Source organism: Microcaecilia unicolor, chromosome 3, assembly GCF_901765095.1.
Source record: "Microcaecilia unicolor chromosome 3, aMicUni1.1, whole genome shotgun sequence".
Lineage (NCBI taxonomy): Eukaryota > Metazoa > Chordata > Amphibia > Gymnophiona > Siphonopidae > Microcaecilia > Microcaecilia unicolor.
In genome coordinates, this window is record NC_044033.1 from 121753768 (window position 1) to 121772904 (window position 19137).

Genomic DNA, 19137 nt, shown 5'->3' on the forward strand with positions numbered 1-19137 from the left:
CTTTTCTCAGGTTCTAGCCACCTTGTGGCAAGGTCCATTAGTCTGTGGGCCAGGGCTCTCAGAGTTTCCCCCTCCGACCACCTCCAACTCCGGAACCGCCGGCGATAGGTCTGTTTACTCACACCAAACCGGTCCAGAATGGCCTGTTTAAGGCAATCATAGTTGGTTACCTCTGATGGGGCCAGCCCCCGAAATGCCGCCAAGGCCTCTCCGGATAAGGCTGGGGCCAAACGAATGGTCCACTGATCCTGGGGCCATGCAGCGGCCACGGCTACTCGTTCAAAAGACCCCAGGTACTACTACTACTACTACTACTATTTAGCATTTCTATAGCGCTACAAGGCATACGCAGCGCTGCACAAACATAGAAGAAAGACAGTCCCTGCTCAAAGAGCTTACAATCTAATAGACAAAAAATAAATAAAGTAGTCCTCGATAGTCCTCGATATCATCCCCGGGCGCCAACTTGCCCCAGGGTAGCCAGTTCACATGGCTCGGTTCCCCATAGGCTCGTCCTCCCCCTGCTCCGGACTCCTCTCCACTCGTGCCCTATCTCCTTGACACTCCCCGACCGCACCATATCTTGTACTAGGTCCAACAAGGGTTGTTGCTGGGCTCTTGAGGCGGCCAGCGAGTCCTCCATAAATTTCTGGGCCAGTTCTTGTTGTTTCTGGAACTGATGAGCCATAAACGCCATCAACTCCTTCGGCTCCATGATCTTCCCAACGCACGCTGATCCCTAGAAAACACAGAATACAAGACCCAAGTGCCGTTCTTCACACCATATGCCCAGAGCAAATGATTCCTCCCACCCGTTTCACAATCCTTGCCCAAATCTCGAATCTGCTTACCAGAATCCAGGTAAACAGAAGCCTTGCTTGGTGGGTCTTCGAAAATCCCACCACTGGTACCACTTTGTAGCTGGGTCACCCCTCCAGGACCCAGCCAGGCTCAACCCTGCTTAGCTGCCTCCTCCTTCACACGGCTGTTGCCTCACTGCACAGCAATCTGGCTGCTCTGAGCCTCAGCTCCAGGCCCTGAGAACTTCCAGGACTTCTTCCCCCCTCTGTTCCTTTCACAGAGGCACATTCAAAGCACAACATTTATAAGTAAGAGAGCTTTATTTTCTTACTTCAAGTTAACATAAACGCTCAGGAACATCTTAACTCCAGGTTGTTTAGGGCTTGCTGCCCAAGCACAATTCAGGTTCAAACAGTCCATATAACTTCACTTCACTTTAACCAAGATTACTTCTCTTAGGGAACAGTACATTATCAGAAAGAAAACACAGTAGCTTGGTAGGTTGCAACCCCAGACCTTTTTAGTATAAAACAGTTTACACCGTCTTTCTTGCACCTTCTTACAGCACAGCTACACAGCTTTGGTCCCACCGGATTCAGGCTGGGGTTTCAATTGTGCCCAGCCCTCTTTCTCTCCCAGGGGCTGCACCTGTTTCCTCGGAGGTGGTGGAGATGAAAACGGTAGCGGAATTCAAGCATGCGTAGGATAAACATAAAGGAATCCTGTGCAGAAGGAATGGATCCTCAAAAGCTTAGCCGAGATTGGAGGCGGGGCTGGTGTTTGGGTGGTGGGGCTAGTTCTGGGCAAGACTTCTACGGTCTGTGTCCTGAAAATGGTAGTTACAAATCAGGTAGGTATACACAAGAAGTAGCACTTATAAGTTTATCTTGTTGGGCAGACTAGATGGACCGTGCAGGTCTTTTTCTGCCGTCATCTACTATGTTACTATGTTTAGTAGAGATCTCCCCCAGGGGCCTCAGCTCTCTCCTCCAGTCTTCCACCAGTCTCTCCAAGGCACGGCTAGCCACCCTCTTACAGCAGCTTTTCGGGTTTGAGCCAGAGCTCTAATCATCTGTTCCTCCTCTAGTCCTTCAGTAACCTCATTTTATCCTCCTCTTCAACTTCCCCCACCCCAACCTCTCCAGCTGGCCCTCATCACCTTCCTCAGAGACCATTTCCCAATCTATCTCCTCCCCTAACTCTTGCAGAGCCGGGTGGGGAAGAGAAGGATTCTGGGACTGGCAATTCCTCCCCTTCTTCCTTAACCCATCCAACCTCTCTGCCTCCGGTAGCCCAGCTTTCTGAATGTGGGTGTAGTGCACATGAAATCTGCCCCGTTGGGGTTCCCCAGTTCCCTGCACCCCCTTTCTTCATGCCTTCCCGGATCCCCTTTCACCTGCACTCTCACAAGTTCCAGTTCTTCCCGATCCTATTTAAACTTACGTTACCCAGATTGCTATGGCCTAAAATACAAATCTACCTATGCATCCAGCGTCTCCTTCATTGGCACACAGCTATGGAATGCCTTGCCAAAACCATCAACTCAGAACCATCTAAATTTCAGGAAATTACTGAAGACATCCTTATTCCAGAAGGCTTATCCTCCAGATTCAACTTAATTTACTGCTTTTTTGTCACAGTAAAATTTTTTGGACCTTACTGATCTTTATTATCTCTTATTATCTTTGTTATTTTATACAATAACCATACGATCACTACCTTACTTTACATTGTTTAACTGTATTTTACTGAACTGTAGTCTGCCCTATGGTATTGTGTAAGCCACATTGAGCCTGCGACTAGTGGGAAAATGTGGGGTATAAATGTGTTAAATACATAAACAAACACCAGGATTCCCAGGCAGATTAAACAGTTAAGATGAACCCATTAGGAAACAAGATATCCTCACTGAAATCTGGTCATCTATATTGCACAGAACAGTGAAGAAAAATGACTACAACTACCATTTACAATAAATTTTGAAGCTTTTTTTTAAATGATATTCATAGCAACATATAGTAAATGACGGCAGATAAAGACCTGAATGGTCCATCCAGCCTGCCCAACAAGATAACTCATTTTACATGGTATGTAATATTTATATGTATATCCGAGTTTGATTGTCCCTGCCTTTCTCAGGGCACAGACCATAGAAATCCGACTTGTACCGGTTTTTATTCTCCAAATGCCGGTGTTGCCACCATGTCCACTAAGATTCCATAGATCCATGCCTTCCAAACAGGATTCCTTTGCGTTTATCCCACACATGTTTGAATTCATTTACCGTTTTCATCTCCACCACCTCCCACGGGAGGGCATTCCACGTATCCACCACCCTCTCTTTGAAAAAATATTTCCTGACTTTATTCCTTAGTCTGCCCCCCTTCAACCTCAATTCATGTCCTCTAGTTCTGCCACTTTCTCGTCTCCAGAAAAGGTTTGAATGCGGATTAATACCTTTCAAATATTTGAACGTCTGTATCATGTCACCCCAATTATATCTTTTATCTTCCACCTTGTAAGACCTGCCAATCCAATTGAAACAGCTTTAGGTTTGTTACAGATGGATCAACAATAAAAAACTACAACTAATAGGTTTGCTTGCTTTGAATGAATGGCAATGACGGTTGCGTGGGGGAGTGGAAATAGAGATTAAGCAAATTGGCTTCCTTGCTTGGTCCTTAGTGGAGTGCATGATCTGGTGAGGGACGTTATGGTACTGGGGCCGCTTGATAACAGTGATCATAATATGATCAATTTTGATATCAACCTTGAAGTAACTATACACAGGAAGTCAAACACGTTAGCGTTTAACTTTAAAAAAGGAGACTATGGGGAGGAAGTGACGTCACAGGACCGAATGGCCGCTTAGCCCTGTAGCTCCGTGGTATCCCACCTTTAATAAGAAGCCACCTGACTTCAAATTCCAGCCCTGGAGTCAGACGCGACTGCAAAAGAAAGGCAATTGCTCCAGGATCGCGAAATGAGTAAAAAAAGCAGTGCCCTGCAACATGAAAGCGAGCGGCCCTCCACGCGACAGACGGAGCGGGGCCTGGTTCGCCATGCCTCCCCGAAGGCGCAGAGGGAGTCGGAATCGGGCTCAGCATCCTCCTGTGAGGAACGGAGCGACCCTGCCTCCGTGCAAGAACTCCCGTCGGATTTTACAAAATGCTTTGAGGTAATGCGGGCTGAGATCCATGCGTCGAAAGAAGAAATCTTAGAGCATGTGGACGCCCTCAGTGTGGAATTGAGAGAGCTGGGAGGCAGGGTGGAGGCCCTAGAAGAGCAGGCAGATGAACAGCAAGAGAAAATGAGGAGGTGGAAAAGCTTCTTAAAAAACTGGATGACCAGGCGGAGGAATTTCATTATAAGCTGGACGACCTTGAGAATCAGGGGCGCAGGCAAAATCTCCGGTTCTGGGGCATCCACGAGAACGGAGATAAGGAAGATGTACCAGCAGTGGTACGGGCTCTCTGTGCACAACTGATGGGACCTGACTTTAATGTCAATGAGATGGGCATAGAAAAAGCTCACAGAGCGCTGGGCCAGTCTAGCGAAAACTAGGCCAAGAGGACATCGTGTTGCGCTTTGCCACGTATGTGAGTAAAACATCAGATCTGGCAAAAGTCCCGGCAGACTCCTAACTTGAATTTAATGGTACCCGAGTAGCAATATACCAGAACCTTTCGTTGTTCACCTTGAACCTGAGAAGAGCAATGAAGCCGGTCATAGAAGTACTGATTAAAGAAAGATCCCCTATACATGGCTTTCCCATTTGCTATATGTTTTTAATCTCAACGGAGAGCAGCAGAGATGCCGGAGCGTGGGAGTTGCGTGGAAACGACTGCACGAAGCAGGCTTGACCCAGGATGCCGGCTTTGCCGACAGAGATGGCACCTGCAACGAAGGCCCGGTTCCAGAGATGGAAGCGTGTGGAGAAAACTGCCAAGAAAGCGAGCTCCAAGACCTGAAAGACTGGTGGGCTGACCTGGACGGTGGTCATGCAGGTTATGAAGACAATTTACTCTTTAAGAGTTTCAGGGAAAAGATCTCTGGGGGGAAGGAGAGATTGAGAGACTTCCTAGATGGGTGGCTGCAAGAGAAATATGTGAATTTATATGTTGGGTGGGGGGTGGAGCTGGGGGGACTGGGGGGGGCTGCAGTTCTTCATGTTATAGTTTGTATGTTACTATAGATTTGGTAGTGGGGTCACATTCTTCTGATTCCCAAGCAGTGCTAAATGGCGCTGGTTGGTGGTGGGTATAGTCCTCAGTGGGGGAGGGGGGGGTTGTGCAGGGGAGTTGGGGGGAGGTAGGGAGGGGACGGGGCAGTTGGGGAAGGGTGAGGGTCTTCCAACAGAGCTAGATGCAGATCAGAACATGTCCTATGGCAGATCTTAAATTTCTTACTTATAACATAAAGGGTCTGAACTCTCCATATAAAGACACGCATGGATGTGTGAACTGCGGCTGATGAAGCCACATGTAGTTTTTCTGCAAGAAACTCATTTATAAAGAAACATGAAGGTTACTGTCTTCTAAGCAATACCCACAGATGGTATGTGCCTCAGATGGAGACTGGTAAAAAAAAAAAGGGGAGTGGCCATACTGGCTCATAAAGATGTCCAGATGCAAATTCTACACTTGAAAAGGGACAGAGAGGGTAGATTTCTTTTTTTGCATGTAATGTTGGAGCAGGAGGAATGTACGCTAGTTAGTGTCCTATGCCCCAAATGAAGGGCAGGATGGTTTTTTCCTGCGCCTCCTGAGAGAGCCTGCAATCCTTTGCTGTTGGTAAGGTACTGGTGGCAGGAGACTTTAATGCCACTATGCAACTAGTCTGGACAGATCAGCCCCCCCTGCTCCAGTTGATTGTAGGAACTCCCGAGGTTGAAAAACTTTGTAGAAGAAATGGAATGTATGACGTGTGGAGACTGGGGCATTCTAGAGGGCGTGACTATACCTATTTTCTCCCCCTGTGTACCTTTCTTACTCAAGATTGGACTATAATTTTCTTGACAAAACACTATCTGAGGGGGGAGGAGAGAAGGGTATAGGCTCCATTACTATTTCAGATCATGCCCCGGCCTGGATGGTAATCCCCTCCTTGAGAGAGAGGTGAGAGAAAAAAGATGGACATTTAACAATAGCTTGCTACAAGACCCAGAAATTGTGGCTGGATTTACCCCAGTCATGAAAGAGTATTTTGATATCAATATGGACTCGGGACCGTCCCTAGGGATAGTGTGGGATGCCTTTAAGGCGGTATCACGAGGATATTTTATTAAATGTGCAGGTCAGAAGGCACGGGCCCATAAAGCACAATTGACTCAATGTATGGAAACGGGGTGGGTGCTTTGGAGGCTTGGTACCGAGCCACGGGGTCGGTGTCTGACTACCGGAGCTCCAAGATATAAGGCTTGAGATTGCCTCATTACATGAGGACAGCTTGCAGTTTGTACATGCAAGGGTGAAACAATTTTTTACGAGGGAACAAATAAGCCAGGTAGACTGCTAGCATCCAAATTGAGAAAGCTGAGGTCAGACCGTCAAATCATGAAAATTAGGGATGGTCAGGGAGGGGTAGTGCATAGATCCGCACAGATCAGGAAAATGCTTTGCCCAATACTACGAGACATTATATAAGGAGGATGCTGCGGTGCAGATCGAAAACATAGAGGCCTATTTGGCGGAAAGAGCTCTGCCGACCCTATCTGAATCTCAGAGACGGGAACTTGAGGAACCAGTGGGAGTGGATGAGATCAAGCGGGTTATAAAAGAGCTTCCCGACAGGAAGGTGCCGGGTCTGGACAGTTTCACGAATGAATTTTTTAAGGCATACGCGGGAGTCTTGGCACCTTATTTGGCGATGATCCTTAATTCAGTGAGAGAAGGAGCATCCCTGCCTAGGTCAATGTTGGAGGGCGTGGGTGGCCGTGATACCAAAACCAGGCAAAGATAGAACCGAGTGTGCCTGTATCGACCAGTTTCGATACTTAACTCAGACGTGAAAATACTGGCAAAGGTACTGGCAAACCGATTGGGGGGAGTGCTCCCTAGCTTAATTCACCCGGACCAGGTGGGGTTGCGTAGCCAAACGCCAGGCTATGGATAATATATGGAGAACTGTAGACCTACTTTATGCAGCCAGACAAAAGCCAAACCAGTGGTATTGCTTGGGCTTGACGCAGAAAAAAGCTTTTGACCGGGTCCACTGGGGATATCTGGATAAGGTCCTGCACAGAGCGGGGATTGGCCCTCAATACCGAGTCTGGATTCAGGCACTATACTCTTCGCCGACAGCCTGTGTCAGGGTGAATGGAGGGAACTCTGAGGCATTTACATTGGGTCGTGGAAAAAGGCAGGGAGGCCGCTGTCCCCCTTACTATTCGCCTTGGCAATGGAACCATTGGCAGAGGCGATTCGAGATAGTGAGGATATTGCTGGAGTTCGGGGTGGGAACACGAGAGTATAAAATTGCATTATTGCAGATGATGTTCTCCTGTCTTTAACGAATCCGTTGACCTCACTCCCCAATCTCATGAGAGTGATAGAGGAGTACGCGAGGGTGTCGGGATACAAATTGAATTGCTAGCAAATCAACGGGAATGGCGGTTGCAATCCCCCCGAGTTTGATGGATACATTGAAAAAAGTCCTTTGCTTTCAAGTGGGAGGGTAATGCGCTGTGTTACCTTGGGGTGAAGATCACTGGTAAGCTGTCTGAGCTGTTTGTGGCCAATTACCCGGCCCCCAAGAGGGAAGTGCAGAGAGATCTGGATAGATGGAGGTCCATGGGCCTCTCTTGGCTTGGGAGGATAGCAGCGATAAAAATGAACCTCTTGCCTCGCCTCTTGTATTTATTTCAGGTACTTCCCCTGCGATTATTTAGAGCATTCCTCTCTGGGGCTGCAGGATATTCTGATCAGATTTGTATGGAATCAACAGAGACCCAGGCTGCCTCAAGCTCTGTTATATAAGAGTAGAAGGGAGGGAGGGTTGGGGGTGCCCAATCGTCTCTGGTATTACTGTGCAGCACAATCCAGGGCGGCAGTAGACTGGTTCAGAAGAGAGGATAATAAGCTGTGGGTAGACATTGAACAAACCCTGGTGAGCTCTCGAAAGTTGGGAAATCTAATGTGGCTCAATGGTAAATATAGAGGTAGGGTGGACAAGTTCCCGCCTACAGTACAGGCTACTTTCTATTATTGGGATCTCGCAACGGCAGCCACTGGTCTCTGGACTGGCCCCGATAGTGGATAATCCTATATTCAGCCCTGGTATAGGAAATAACACTTTTTGCATATGGGCGGAAGCGGGATTGGATATGTTGGGACAACTGCATGTGGGAGAGACTATTGTACCCTTCGAGACCCTTGGGACTGACTTTGGTCTTTCACAGGGGGATCGATATGCTTATATGCAATTACAACACTTCCTGAAAGGTCCGGCGTACATGGGATGTCTGAAAAGGGATATCCACCCTTTGGAGGAGGTGTGTGTGGACCCAAAAGGTACAAGAGGACTAATATCTTACTTGTATGCCTATTTAGTGAAAGGTTCCAAAACATCCTCATTGCATAGGAAACGGTGGGAACAGGAGTTACAATTTACATTACAGGAGACCGAGTGGTTGACCTTAGAGAAAGGCTTGCTGAGATCATCCCGCTCAGTGGCCATGCAGGAGAATGCTATAAAGGTGTTCTACAGATGGTACCTAACACCGGTTAGATTACATCACATGTTTACACAAGCCTCAAAGGGGTGTTGGAGGAAGTGCGGAGGAGAAGGGACTATGGGACACATCTGGTGGCTGTGCCTCAAAGCGCAGGCCTACTGGAAAGGTGTGCATTCTTGGCTTCGGGTATGGCTCGGCAGATCTGTACGGTGGCATCCTTTGATCTTTTTGCTAGGGCAGAGACCTGAGGGCATTACATCTGATCAGTGAGACACTCCTTGGCGGCAGCCCGAGTCCATCTGGCAAGAAATTGGAAAATACCACAAGTCCCATCAATGAGGGGTTGGCTTGCTAAAGTGAGTTACATATGTGAAATGGAGAGATTGACTGCTGTGAAAGGGAAAACCTTGCCAAAATGGCAACAGATATGGGACCCCTTTTTAAAAAACACAAAAGGATCTGGACAATAACTGTACTATTAGATTTCTGTATCGACAGGGAAGGGAAGATGGAGGGAGGGGGGAGGAGGTGGGAGGGTTGGGGGGGGGGGGGAGTTAGGGAACACGTGTATAAAACTCAAAAATATTGGAAGTATAAAAGGTGGTTGTTATAGCATTATGTTGGTGTTGGAATGTACTCATGCTAGATACTCAATGTTAGACTCCTAAGATGTGTAGAATATGTAACTTCTTATATTGAGTATGCAATGTTTTTCCTATATAATGTTCAATAAAGTCTTCCTATAAACTAAATAAAAAAAAAAAAAAAAAGGAGACTATGATAAAATGAGAAGAACGGTGAAAAAAAACACTTGGGGGGGGGGGGGGCAACTGAGAGGGTAAAAACTGTACACAGGCATGGTTGAAAAGTGAGGTGAAGGAACCGTCTGAAAATACAAGTAGTAGCAGCATAAGGAGTGTCCAAAGCAAATGCAAGGCGCAGATAAAGACGGCCAAGAGGGATTATAAGAAAAAGATTAGCATTAGAGGCAAAAAAAACATAGTAAAAATTTTTTTCGGTATATTACAAGCAGGAAATTGGCAAAGAATCGGTTGGGGGCGCTGGATGACTGAGGGGTAAAAGGGGCGATCAAGGAAGACAATAACGTAGCGGAGAGATTGAATTAATTCTTTGCTTCGGTCTTCACTGAGGAAGATTTGGGTGGGATATCGGTGTCGGAAATGGTATTTCAAGCGGAGGAGTCGGAGAAACTTACTGACTTCACAGTAAACCTGGAGGACATAATGGGGCAGTTCAGCAAACTGAAGAGTAGCAAATCTCCTGGACCGGATGGTATTCATCCTAGAATACTGATTGAACTGAAAAATGAGCTTGTGGAGCTACTGCTAGTGATATGCAATTTATCCTTAAAATCGAGCGTGGTACGGAAGATTGGAGGGTGGTTATATAACGCTGATTTTTAAAAAAGGTTCCAGGGGAGATACGGGAAATTATAGACTGGTGAGTCTGATGTCGGTGCCGGGAAAATGGCAGAGGCTATTATTAAAAACAAAATTACAGAGCACATCCAAGGACATGGATTACTGAGACCAAGTCAGCACGGCTTTTGGGTGGGAAATCTTGCCTGACCAATTTACTTCAATCTTTGAAGGAGTAAACAAACATGTGACAAAGGGGAGCCAGTTAATATTGTGTATCTGGATTTCAAAAGGCATTTGACAAGGTACCCTCATGAAAGGCTACAGAGGAAATTGGAGGGTCATGGGATAGGAGGAAAAGTCCTATTGTGGATTAAAAACTGGTTGAAGGATAGGAAACAGAGAGTGGGGTTAAATGGCAGTATTCACAATGGAGAAGGGTAAGTTAGTGGGGTTCCTCAGGGGTCTGTGCTAAGACCGCTGCTTTTTAAAATATTTATAAATGATTTAGAGATGGGAGTAACTAGCGAGGTAATTAAATTTGCTGATGACACAAAGTTATTCAAAGTCGTTAACTCGCGACAGGATTGTGAAAAATTACAGGAAGGACCTTACGAGACTGGGAGACTGGGCAGCTAAATGGCAGATGACGTTTAATGTGAGCAAGTGCAAGGTGATGCATGTGGGAAAAAAGAACCCGAATTATAGCTACGTCATGCAAGGTTCCACGTTAGGAGTTACGGACCAAGAAAGGGATCTGGGTGTCGTCGTCGATAATACACTGAAACCTTCTGCTCAGTGTGCTGCTGCGGCTAGGAAAGCGAATAGATTGTTGGGTGTTATTAGGAAAGGTATGGAAAACAGGTGTGAGGATGTCATAATGCCATTATATCGCTCCATGGTGCAACCGCACCTTGAGTATTGTGTTCAATTCTGGTCGCAGCATCTCAAGAAAGATATAGCAGAATTGGAAAAGGTGCAGCGAAGGGTGACTAAAATGATAGCGAGGATGGGACGACTTCCCTATGAAGAAAGACTAAGGAGGCTAGGGCTTTTCAGCTTGGAGAAGAGACGGCTGAGGGGAGAAAAGGTAGAGGTATACAAAATAATGAGTGAAGTGGAAGAGGTGGATGTGAAGCATCTGTTCACACTTTCCAAAAATACTAGGACTAGGGGGCATGCGATGAAACTACAGTGTAGTAAATTTAAAACAAATCAGAGAAAATGTTTCTTCACTCAACGCATAATTAAACTCTGGAATTCGTTGCCGGAGAACGTGGTGAAGGCGGTTAGCGTGACAGTTTAAAAAGGGGTTAGATGGTTTCCTATAAGACAAGTCCTAAACCACTACTAAATGGACTTGGGAAAAAATCCACAAGTTCATAAGATCATATACTGTGAGGCTCCAGGATATATGTCAGACCTCATCGACCTGCCAACCAGAAAGTCTACCAGCTCATCACAAACTTTCCTGAATCTCCAATACCCAAGCTGTAAGGGACTGAAATATAAATTAACATATGCATCCTGTCCACATCGAGCAATCTGTTCTCTCTCCCTGGTCTCTCCCCTCCTCTCCACATGTCTCTGTATGTTTCCTTTCACCCATATAGAGTGTCCCCCTCCCTGTATCTCTGCCCTCTGAGTTGTAGGCCCTCCTCCCTGTCCCCTGTGAGTTGTAGGCGTCCCCTCCCTCCCTTTCTCTCCAGTGTTGCCAGGTGGGCGGTTTTCCGCGACCCGCCGCGGGAAATTTTTGCCCGCGGCGGGTTGCGGTTTTTTGGGCGGCTTTTTGGGTTTCTGTGCGGTTTTTTGGGCGGCTTTTTGCCTTTTTCGGCCGCGGGGGGGGCGGAGTTAGTGACGTTTTTTGGGCGGGATTAGTGACGTTTTGGGCGGGCCGATGACGTGGGAGGCGGGGCCGATGACGGGGAGGCGGGGCCAATGACAGGGGAGGCGGGGCCGGTGACGTGGGAGGCGGGGCCGGTGACGGCGGGGCCGGGGGTGATGACGCGGGGGTGGGGGTGTCAGGGGCAGGGTTTGTGTTTGGGCGGGTTTTGGGCTGGTTTTTGGGCTGGATTGGGCTAGAAAAAAATTTTCCACCTGGCAACCCTGTTTCTCTCCCTCCGTCTCCCTCTGTGGCTTTTGATTTCCAGGGCTCCTCCCTCCCTCTGTGTCCTCTGATTGCCAGGCCCCCTCCCTCCGTCCCTCTGAGAACAGCACCCCCTCCCCCCCCAGGTTGGTGGTCGCTCACTCTCCCCCACCCCGAGGTCACCACTCACCGCAGTCCCTCAATGTTTGCAGAACCCCGGCAACTGCAACCCCTCCTGGACTAGATAGGCTCACTTCCACTCTTGTCTATTAAACCTCCTTGCAGCAGCTCATAGGTTTGCTTGCTTTGTTTTGAGTGAATGGCAATGACGGCTGCGAGGGGGAGTGGAAACAGAGATTAACCAAATTGGCTTCCTTGCTTACAGTGGACTAGATAGGCTCACTTCCACTCCAGTCTATTTGCACCTCTTTGTTTAACCTTCTAAAAGATTTGTGCAGCGCTGGGTTATGGCTGGTGATCGCTGCATACTGTAAGCAGTACCGGCTGTGAAAACAAAGACGCGCTCCTTCTGTCATTAAACCTTATTTTAAGCTTGAGAACGCCCGGCCCGGCCCGATCCGCTAAGTTACTCCCCCTGTGACGTAATGTTACCGTCGCACGGAGGATCGCAACTTTTAAGGAGGACAAGATTAGTAAGGAAATAGGAGGATCCCGGGAGAACAATCCTCAGCGTTAACTACATCAGCTGTCTTCTTCTAAAAACATTTGTTTTGGAGGATATATGTAAAATATCCACATGTAAACGACTGGGCAAAGAAAAAAATTAACTTTGAAAGGTTTTTAAATCGAATCCGGGAGGATCCCGAGGGTACCGCGGTATCCGTTTTTTACCTTTTGCCCTTGCTGTCCCAGGCAGAGATTTTTCTGATTTGTGCAGCCAGAGGGAAATACTGGAGCTGGACTCTTGCCAGCAGAAGCAAATCATGCAGCTGTCCCGAGGAAGCTGATGTTCAGTGCGGGAGTAGACGGTTTCAGTCATACTCAGAATACACTCTATGTTGGCTGTAGACGTTTGTCTTGTTGTTAGGAAAGAAAACAAAATAATAGCAGCCTTCTAATCAGGAAATTAAAGAGAGTAAGCCCAGTGCATTCTTTATAGACGCAGCTCCAAGTCCGCCTTTTAGCTAACGGTATTTTGCGTTATCCCATTCTGCCGCTCCCTTCCTTATTGGCCACAGACCAGGAAGTGGGCGGGTTCTAGAACGCGCGCTCCCAGTTTAGGACTCCGTCCGCTTAGCCAGCGGCAGCAGCGAGGCAAGACAGCTCAGGCAGGCACGGCGCACCGCATCACAGTTAGCTAGGCACGACAAAGACGTGGTGCGAGGGGAACTAGGCAGGGGAGAGCTTTTCCTGCAAGGTAAGCACCGAATCCTCTACACAGGCATCAACTTTAAACCTCGCTAGGGACCTCAGCTGCTGGAAATCATTGATTAATGAATGATGCAAAGTTCAACTAATTAACTTAGTGTAGATAGAACAAAGTATATAACAGGACTGAACATTCCTTGTCTTCCCGCCTCCCTTTACTAGTGTACTTTGTCATCTAAATTATTAAATACATTGAAAGGCTCTAGGTACTTCACGAGGAATTAATAGGTGGGGTTGGGGGAGTGAAGCCGAATTACACCCCTGAGTTGTTTTATTTCAATTGAACAATTTAAAACACCGTTTGTGATAAAACCGAAAGGGCACTGACAACTATAGCAGCTGCAAACAAGGACACCATGGCCGTGGAAACAGCTGGCGTGAAGTCTCTATGCGGGATGTGTGGGCTCTTCGCCCACACAGAGACAGAAGTCCCTCAGACCTCAGCGATCCTGTGTGTGAAGTGTGAGTTGGCTAAACTGGGAAAGGAAATGAGAGTCTGAGGGCACAGCTAAAGGCTTTAAGGGAGTGTAGAGCCGACGAGCAAGTCGTTGACAGCTGCCTGAAGGAAATCGGCACAGCGTTGAAAAGCCCCGTGGAAGGACTGAGCAATCCCACCCTGGGTCGAGGGCTTATCAAGAGCTGCTGCGATGGAACGAGCGGGCAAACATCATCGGCTGCTGAGCAAGATGGATCTCTTAAAACAGCAGGATGGCACATGGAAAGGGCGGTTGGAAAAGGGAAAAGAACCATGAGCAACCTAAACTCAAAAGCAGAGGAAATCCCAGCAGCTGTGGTTATCGGGGGAATAGCTCCATCTGGACAAAACCTGCCATCAGCAAACTTTGAAGAAGAAATGCTAAAAGCTGTAAAATTTTCATTGCCCAGCAATGATTCTGTTCCTCATAAAGTAGTTACCCTTTGCAAAAAAGATGGAAAACAAAAATCTATTACAAATATATTGGACAAAAAGGTGGAGAAAATGACAGGGAGTGTAAATGATTTTATATCAAGTTCTGGATTAGTTTTGGTAGCAGGTCAATCAAAGATAGTTAGTTTGCCACAAAAGGAAGAAACAATAATCAAAGACTTAAGGTCTACCCTAGAATGGAGATCTGAAATGGGTTCGAAGATTGATTCAGTTCAAAGGCGCAACCAGGACACTATAAAGAAAGCACAGAGGGTCAGCAATGTGGTGAGTAACTGGGGTAATTGGAGGGGTTTATGTTTACAGAGCAGTGCAAGAATTCTCTGAGGATAAGCAGGCCTATAATTGTCACATGTGGGTAATGTGTAGTCTGCGTTGCCGGTCCAGAGCTTGTAACAAGCCTAAAATAGATCTTTGAGCGCAAGATGTGCCCCACCGCACATGTGCGAGCGCCTTCCCGCCCACCGCGGGAGTTGGGGACCAGCAGTTCTCGTTTCTACGGTGAGGAGAGGACGCGTTTGTTTCCTCTCTTCACAGCTGGTTCTGACATTTGGTCTTTTTGTACCTTCCTTTTTTTTTTTTTTAATACTTCTCTTGGTGTTTATCTTTTTTTTTTTTGCCTTTTTTTCTAAGTTTTTTTTGTTTTGTTTTGTTTTGTTTTACTGCACTTGTTAGGCCGCCGCGTTTAGGCGTGAGCTCCAGTTGGGTTTTTCCCTCTTCTTTTTACTGGTGCTCTCCCCTTTTTTTAGCACCATTGAGTCATTTGATTTGGCCACATCTGTTTTTCCCATGCCTGGGTGTCTTCAAGCGCTGCACTTGGTACAATAGGACCATCTCTGGCAAAGACACCCATTCTTGGTGTGTGGCATAGGAGCCAACTTTTCAAAATGATTTTGGGTGCTGACATTTTTAACAGATGGTACTTCCCCCCCCCTCCCCTCTCATCCACGTCCAGCGAATTCTCCTCTCTCCCCTGCCCTCCTCTCTCATCCCTGTCCAGCGAATTCTCCTCTCTCCCCTGCCCTCTCCACCATTCATATCCAGCAATTCTCCTCTCACCCCTTCTCTCCTTCTCTCATCCATGTCCAGTGAATTCTCCTTTCTCCCCTGCCATCTTCTCTCATCCATGTCCAACAAGTCTCATCTCTGCCCAGCCCTCCCCTTCTTGTCCAGCGATTTCTCCTCTCTCCCCTCCTCTCCATGTAACTCGCCCCAAACACTACCAGGCCCAACCCCAGCCCGACCTCCTCTCCCACAACAGTCCTCCATCCTCACCTTCCTGCCACCCAGAATTTAAAACTCTTACCTTGGTCCCGGCAGCAGTGAAAGGCGAGCAGGCTCGGCTTCAGCCTTCCCTTCTCTCTCAGCTCTGGTCCCACCCTCGCGGAAACAGGGAATGAGGGTGGGACCAGAGCTGAGAGAGAAGGGAAGGCTGAAGCCGAGCCTGCTCACCTTTCACTGCTGCTGGGACCTGAGGTAAGATGAGTTTTAATTAATGGCCGGCAGGAAGGCGAGGACTGTTTCAGGAGAAGAGGGCGGGCAGGTTGGGCTGGCTGGTGTTGGAACTGGAACCGACGGAGGGGTAAAATATTGGGGGTACTCGAGCATCCACGGAGTCGGCGCCTATGTTGTGTGCAGTGTTTGGGGCCTGATCATACCCCTGCAAACAGTATTTTCTGTCTTTGTATGAAGAAGAGAACACAGTTGGCCAGAGAGGCTCCAAGAGAAAAGATTTTTGGATCCAGGTCTGCGACGTCGGTGTTGACATCTGCGTCAGGTGTTGCATTGACATCCGTTGCAAAGCTGGATTAAGGCATAGGCAAATTAGGCATGTGCCTCGTGCCCTGTCAGATGTGCTCAGGATTCAGGAGGATAGGATTGCCAACTGTCTGAATTTTTTCACAATTCTAAAAATGTGTATGTTACCTGTTGTAAACTGGCTAAGTGTGTGTGGATATTTTTCAGAGTTTAGCCCATGACACCTCTCCTTCTCCTTTTCTATTAGAGACTGTGGTAGAATCCAGCCAATGGGAAGGCTCTAGTAGTCACAGGAAGGGAAGGGCTGGGCTGTGGGGGATGCTGAGCTCTGCACAGGGTCTTTGGAGAGAATCAGTGAGTGTTCTTGGGGGATGGGGTAGGGGATATTGTTGCAAAGGAGGGGAAAGTGCTGAGGAAAAGAACAGGCAGCAAATGCCAGAAGTTTACATGATGGTGGGCAGACCTGGTGGGAGGTGGGGCACTTCTGAATGAGAACATGAGCAGTAGGACCGCACTAGAAAAAGTACTTGTGAATGTTTGTGTATCTGGTGAGGATAGTCTCACAGAAATGAAGCTTCCCTTTGAAAATCTGGGCTGGAATGGGGAAAGTTCACTGGTACAAATGTACCTGTGCACATACTAAGGGAAGGGAATTGGGACTTGATATACTGCTTTTCTGTGGTTTTTGCAACTACATTCAAAGTGGTTTACATAGTATATACAGGTACTTATTTGTATCTGGGGCAGTGGAGGGTTAAGTGAGTTGCCCAGAGTCACAAGGAGCTGTAGTGGATATTGATCCCAGTTCCCCAGGATCAAAGTCCTTGGCACTAACCACTAGGCTACTCCTCCACTCTGCCCCCTACGTCAGTGCGTGTGCTCCTGCCTGGCCTCCAAGGGGGGGGGCGTGGCGCCGCGGTCTGTCTCTAACCTGCTCTAGTGTGCCAGGGCCAGTTCCTGATAGGAGCAGGAGAGAGATGGGGCCTGGTGCAGGGAATTTTGCCCCTCCTGCCCCATCCCCCCTTCGACGACCCTGGCTGCCAAGTTACCCAGCTCCATTACTCCTTGGTATTCTCACTCACCACTTTATGGATATGGCAGCGAACAAAACTTCAAAATCTAATCATCAATTCTCTGTGGCCTCCAGTTTGAAAAGACCGAAGACTGATCATCTGACTCCAGACAAGATGGTGGACAGAGACAAATCAAAACTGCTGGACCCTATTTTTGCAGAGATTCACACACTAAAAGAAGTGCTTCCATATCATCATGCTGATCAATCCATAGACTGGTGGGTTGTGTCCATCTACCAGCAGGTGGAGATAGAGAGCAATCCTTTTGCCTCCCTATATGTGGTCATGTGCTGCCGGAAACTCCCCAGTATGTTCTCTATCTCAGCAGGTGGTGGTCACACACAGCAGCAGCTCTGGCTAGGTCTCCAAGCCTAATTTTTAGGTTTTGTTGAGTACCTGGGGTTGAGGGCTCTTCTTGAGCAAGTGCAAACCTGGTGGTGCCAGGTCCCTCCTTTTCTCCCCCCTCCCGCTGGCTCCGTTAAAAAAAAAAAAATAATAATAATTTTAGGACGCCCTTAAGGGCGTTTATTTCAACGTTTATTGCAGCTGCTCACTGGGACACCAGTTCGTTACAGCTCGGAGCGAGAAGCAGGTAATTTTACCTTTTTATAGCGGGCAGGGGGTTCCCCGTTCGGTCTCCACGTGGCTTATGGCGTCGGAGGGCGAGGGCGTGAGGATTCGCTCCCTGGACCGCGTGGGTGCGTCTAGCGGGGATGCGGGGATTTCAAAACCTGAATCGCCTTTGTTAGGCATCAGTTTGGAGTCCGGTCAGTGTCCCGGTTTCTCCTCCGGTGCGACGGTTTTTCCTGCCATAAGCGCCCATCCCCCGCTGCTCGCCCACTCCATGTTGGTCGGCCACTCTGCTCGGACGGCTTCTTCTTGGGCCGCCCTCGAGCTGGGAGACGTTAATACTATGGTCACCCTTGATTCGGTAAGAAAGCGGCCAAAGTTAAGCGCCATTCTTCCCGCGCGGCTCCTTCTCGGAGTTTCGCGCTGGACGCCATTTTGAATGCGCAGCACGTTTCTCCCCCGCTCTTGCGAGCGCTGGTTGAGGGTGCGGCTAGGGCCGTGGCCCAAGCTGCAGAAGTGCACAGTTCGGGGGGATTCTCCCCTGAGTTCATTTTGCTGCTGCATCAGGCTTTTCTTATGCAAAACGCTGCCCCTGCCCCCCTGTCAGATAAAGGGGTTGAGGCCTCCGGAAGCAAACGCCCTCGGGTGGATTTCCAGGCCCTAGAGGACTCTGTCTCCTCTGATGTAGATGAGGGCAGCGTATCTGAGTTCTCCCAACGGTCCTTTGGGGATTCCTTGAAGGAGACGGATTCCCGCTCGGATGGAGCGGATGACCCCTCTGCAGAGCGGATCTTTCACTCAGAGGATTTGCCCAACCTGTCAGTGCAGGCCATCAGCATTTTGAAGATTTCCTCTCCGGAGGACGTCTTTCCCTCAGCCTCTGTTGGCTCCGCCATTATGCTGGGGACGAAGTGCCCGCCTAGAACCTTCCACGTGCATGAAGCCATGCGCACCTTGATTTCGGCTCAATGGGATGTCCCAGAAGCGAGCCTCAAAGTGGCTAGGGCTATGTCCCGCCTCTATCCTCTGCCTGAAGGTGGACGGGAGGCCTTTCTTTGGCCTACCGTGGATTCTTTAATCACTGCGGTGACTAAGAAAACGGCGTTGCCGGTGGAAGGTGGCACGGCCCTAAAGGACGCCCAAGACAGAAGATTGGAGGCGGCCTTAAGGTCGTCCTTCGAGGCGGCTGCTTTAAGTTTGCAGGCCTCAGTTTGCGGCTCCTATGTGGCCAGGGCGTGCCTGACGATTGTGCAGCGGGCTTCCCCCTCAGATCCTTCCTTGAGGGCTGATTGGCCGGCCCTGGAATCGGGCTTGGCTTATTTGGCAGACTTGCTGTTTGTCTTGAGAGCCTCAGCTAAAGGTATGGCTCAAACAGTCTCTGTGCGGCGGTGGCTTTGGCTGAAGCATTGATCTGCGGACCACGCCTCTAAGTCTCGCCTGGCTAAGTTGCCTTTTAAAGGCAAGCTGCTTTTTGGGGTCGA

At 48.4% G+C, this 19137-nt stretch overlaps 1 protein-coding gene across 2 annotated transcripts in view; it reads left to right on the top strand.

Annotated features, from left to right (window-relative positions):
• The window catches only part of LOC115465677 (serine palmitoyltransferase 3-like), a 402751-nt gene that overhangs the window by 66381 nt on the left and 317233 nt on the right, over positions 1-19137 (top strand). The window contains exon 3 of one of the 2 annotated variants that reach the window (XM_030196335.1): positions 14140-14522. In XM_030196335.1, coding sequence (XP_030052195.1) covers positions 14140-14522 — 383 coding nt within the window. Of the gene's footprint in view, positions 1-13827; positions 14523-19137 lie in introns of those variants that run through there. The other variant, XM_030196334.1, reaches the window with a different exon arrangement.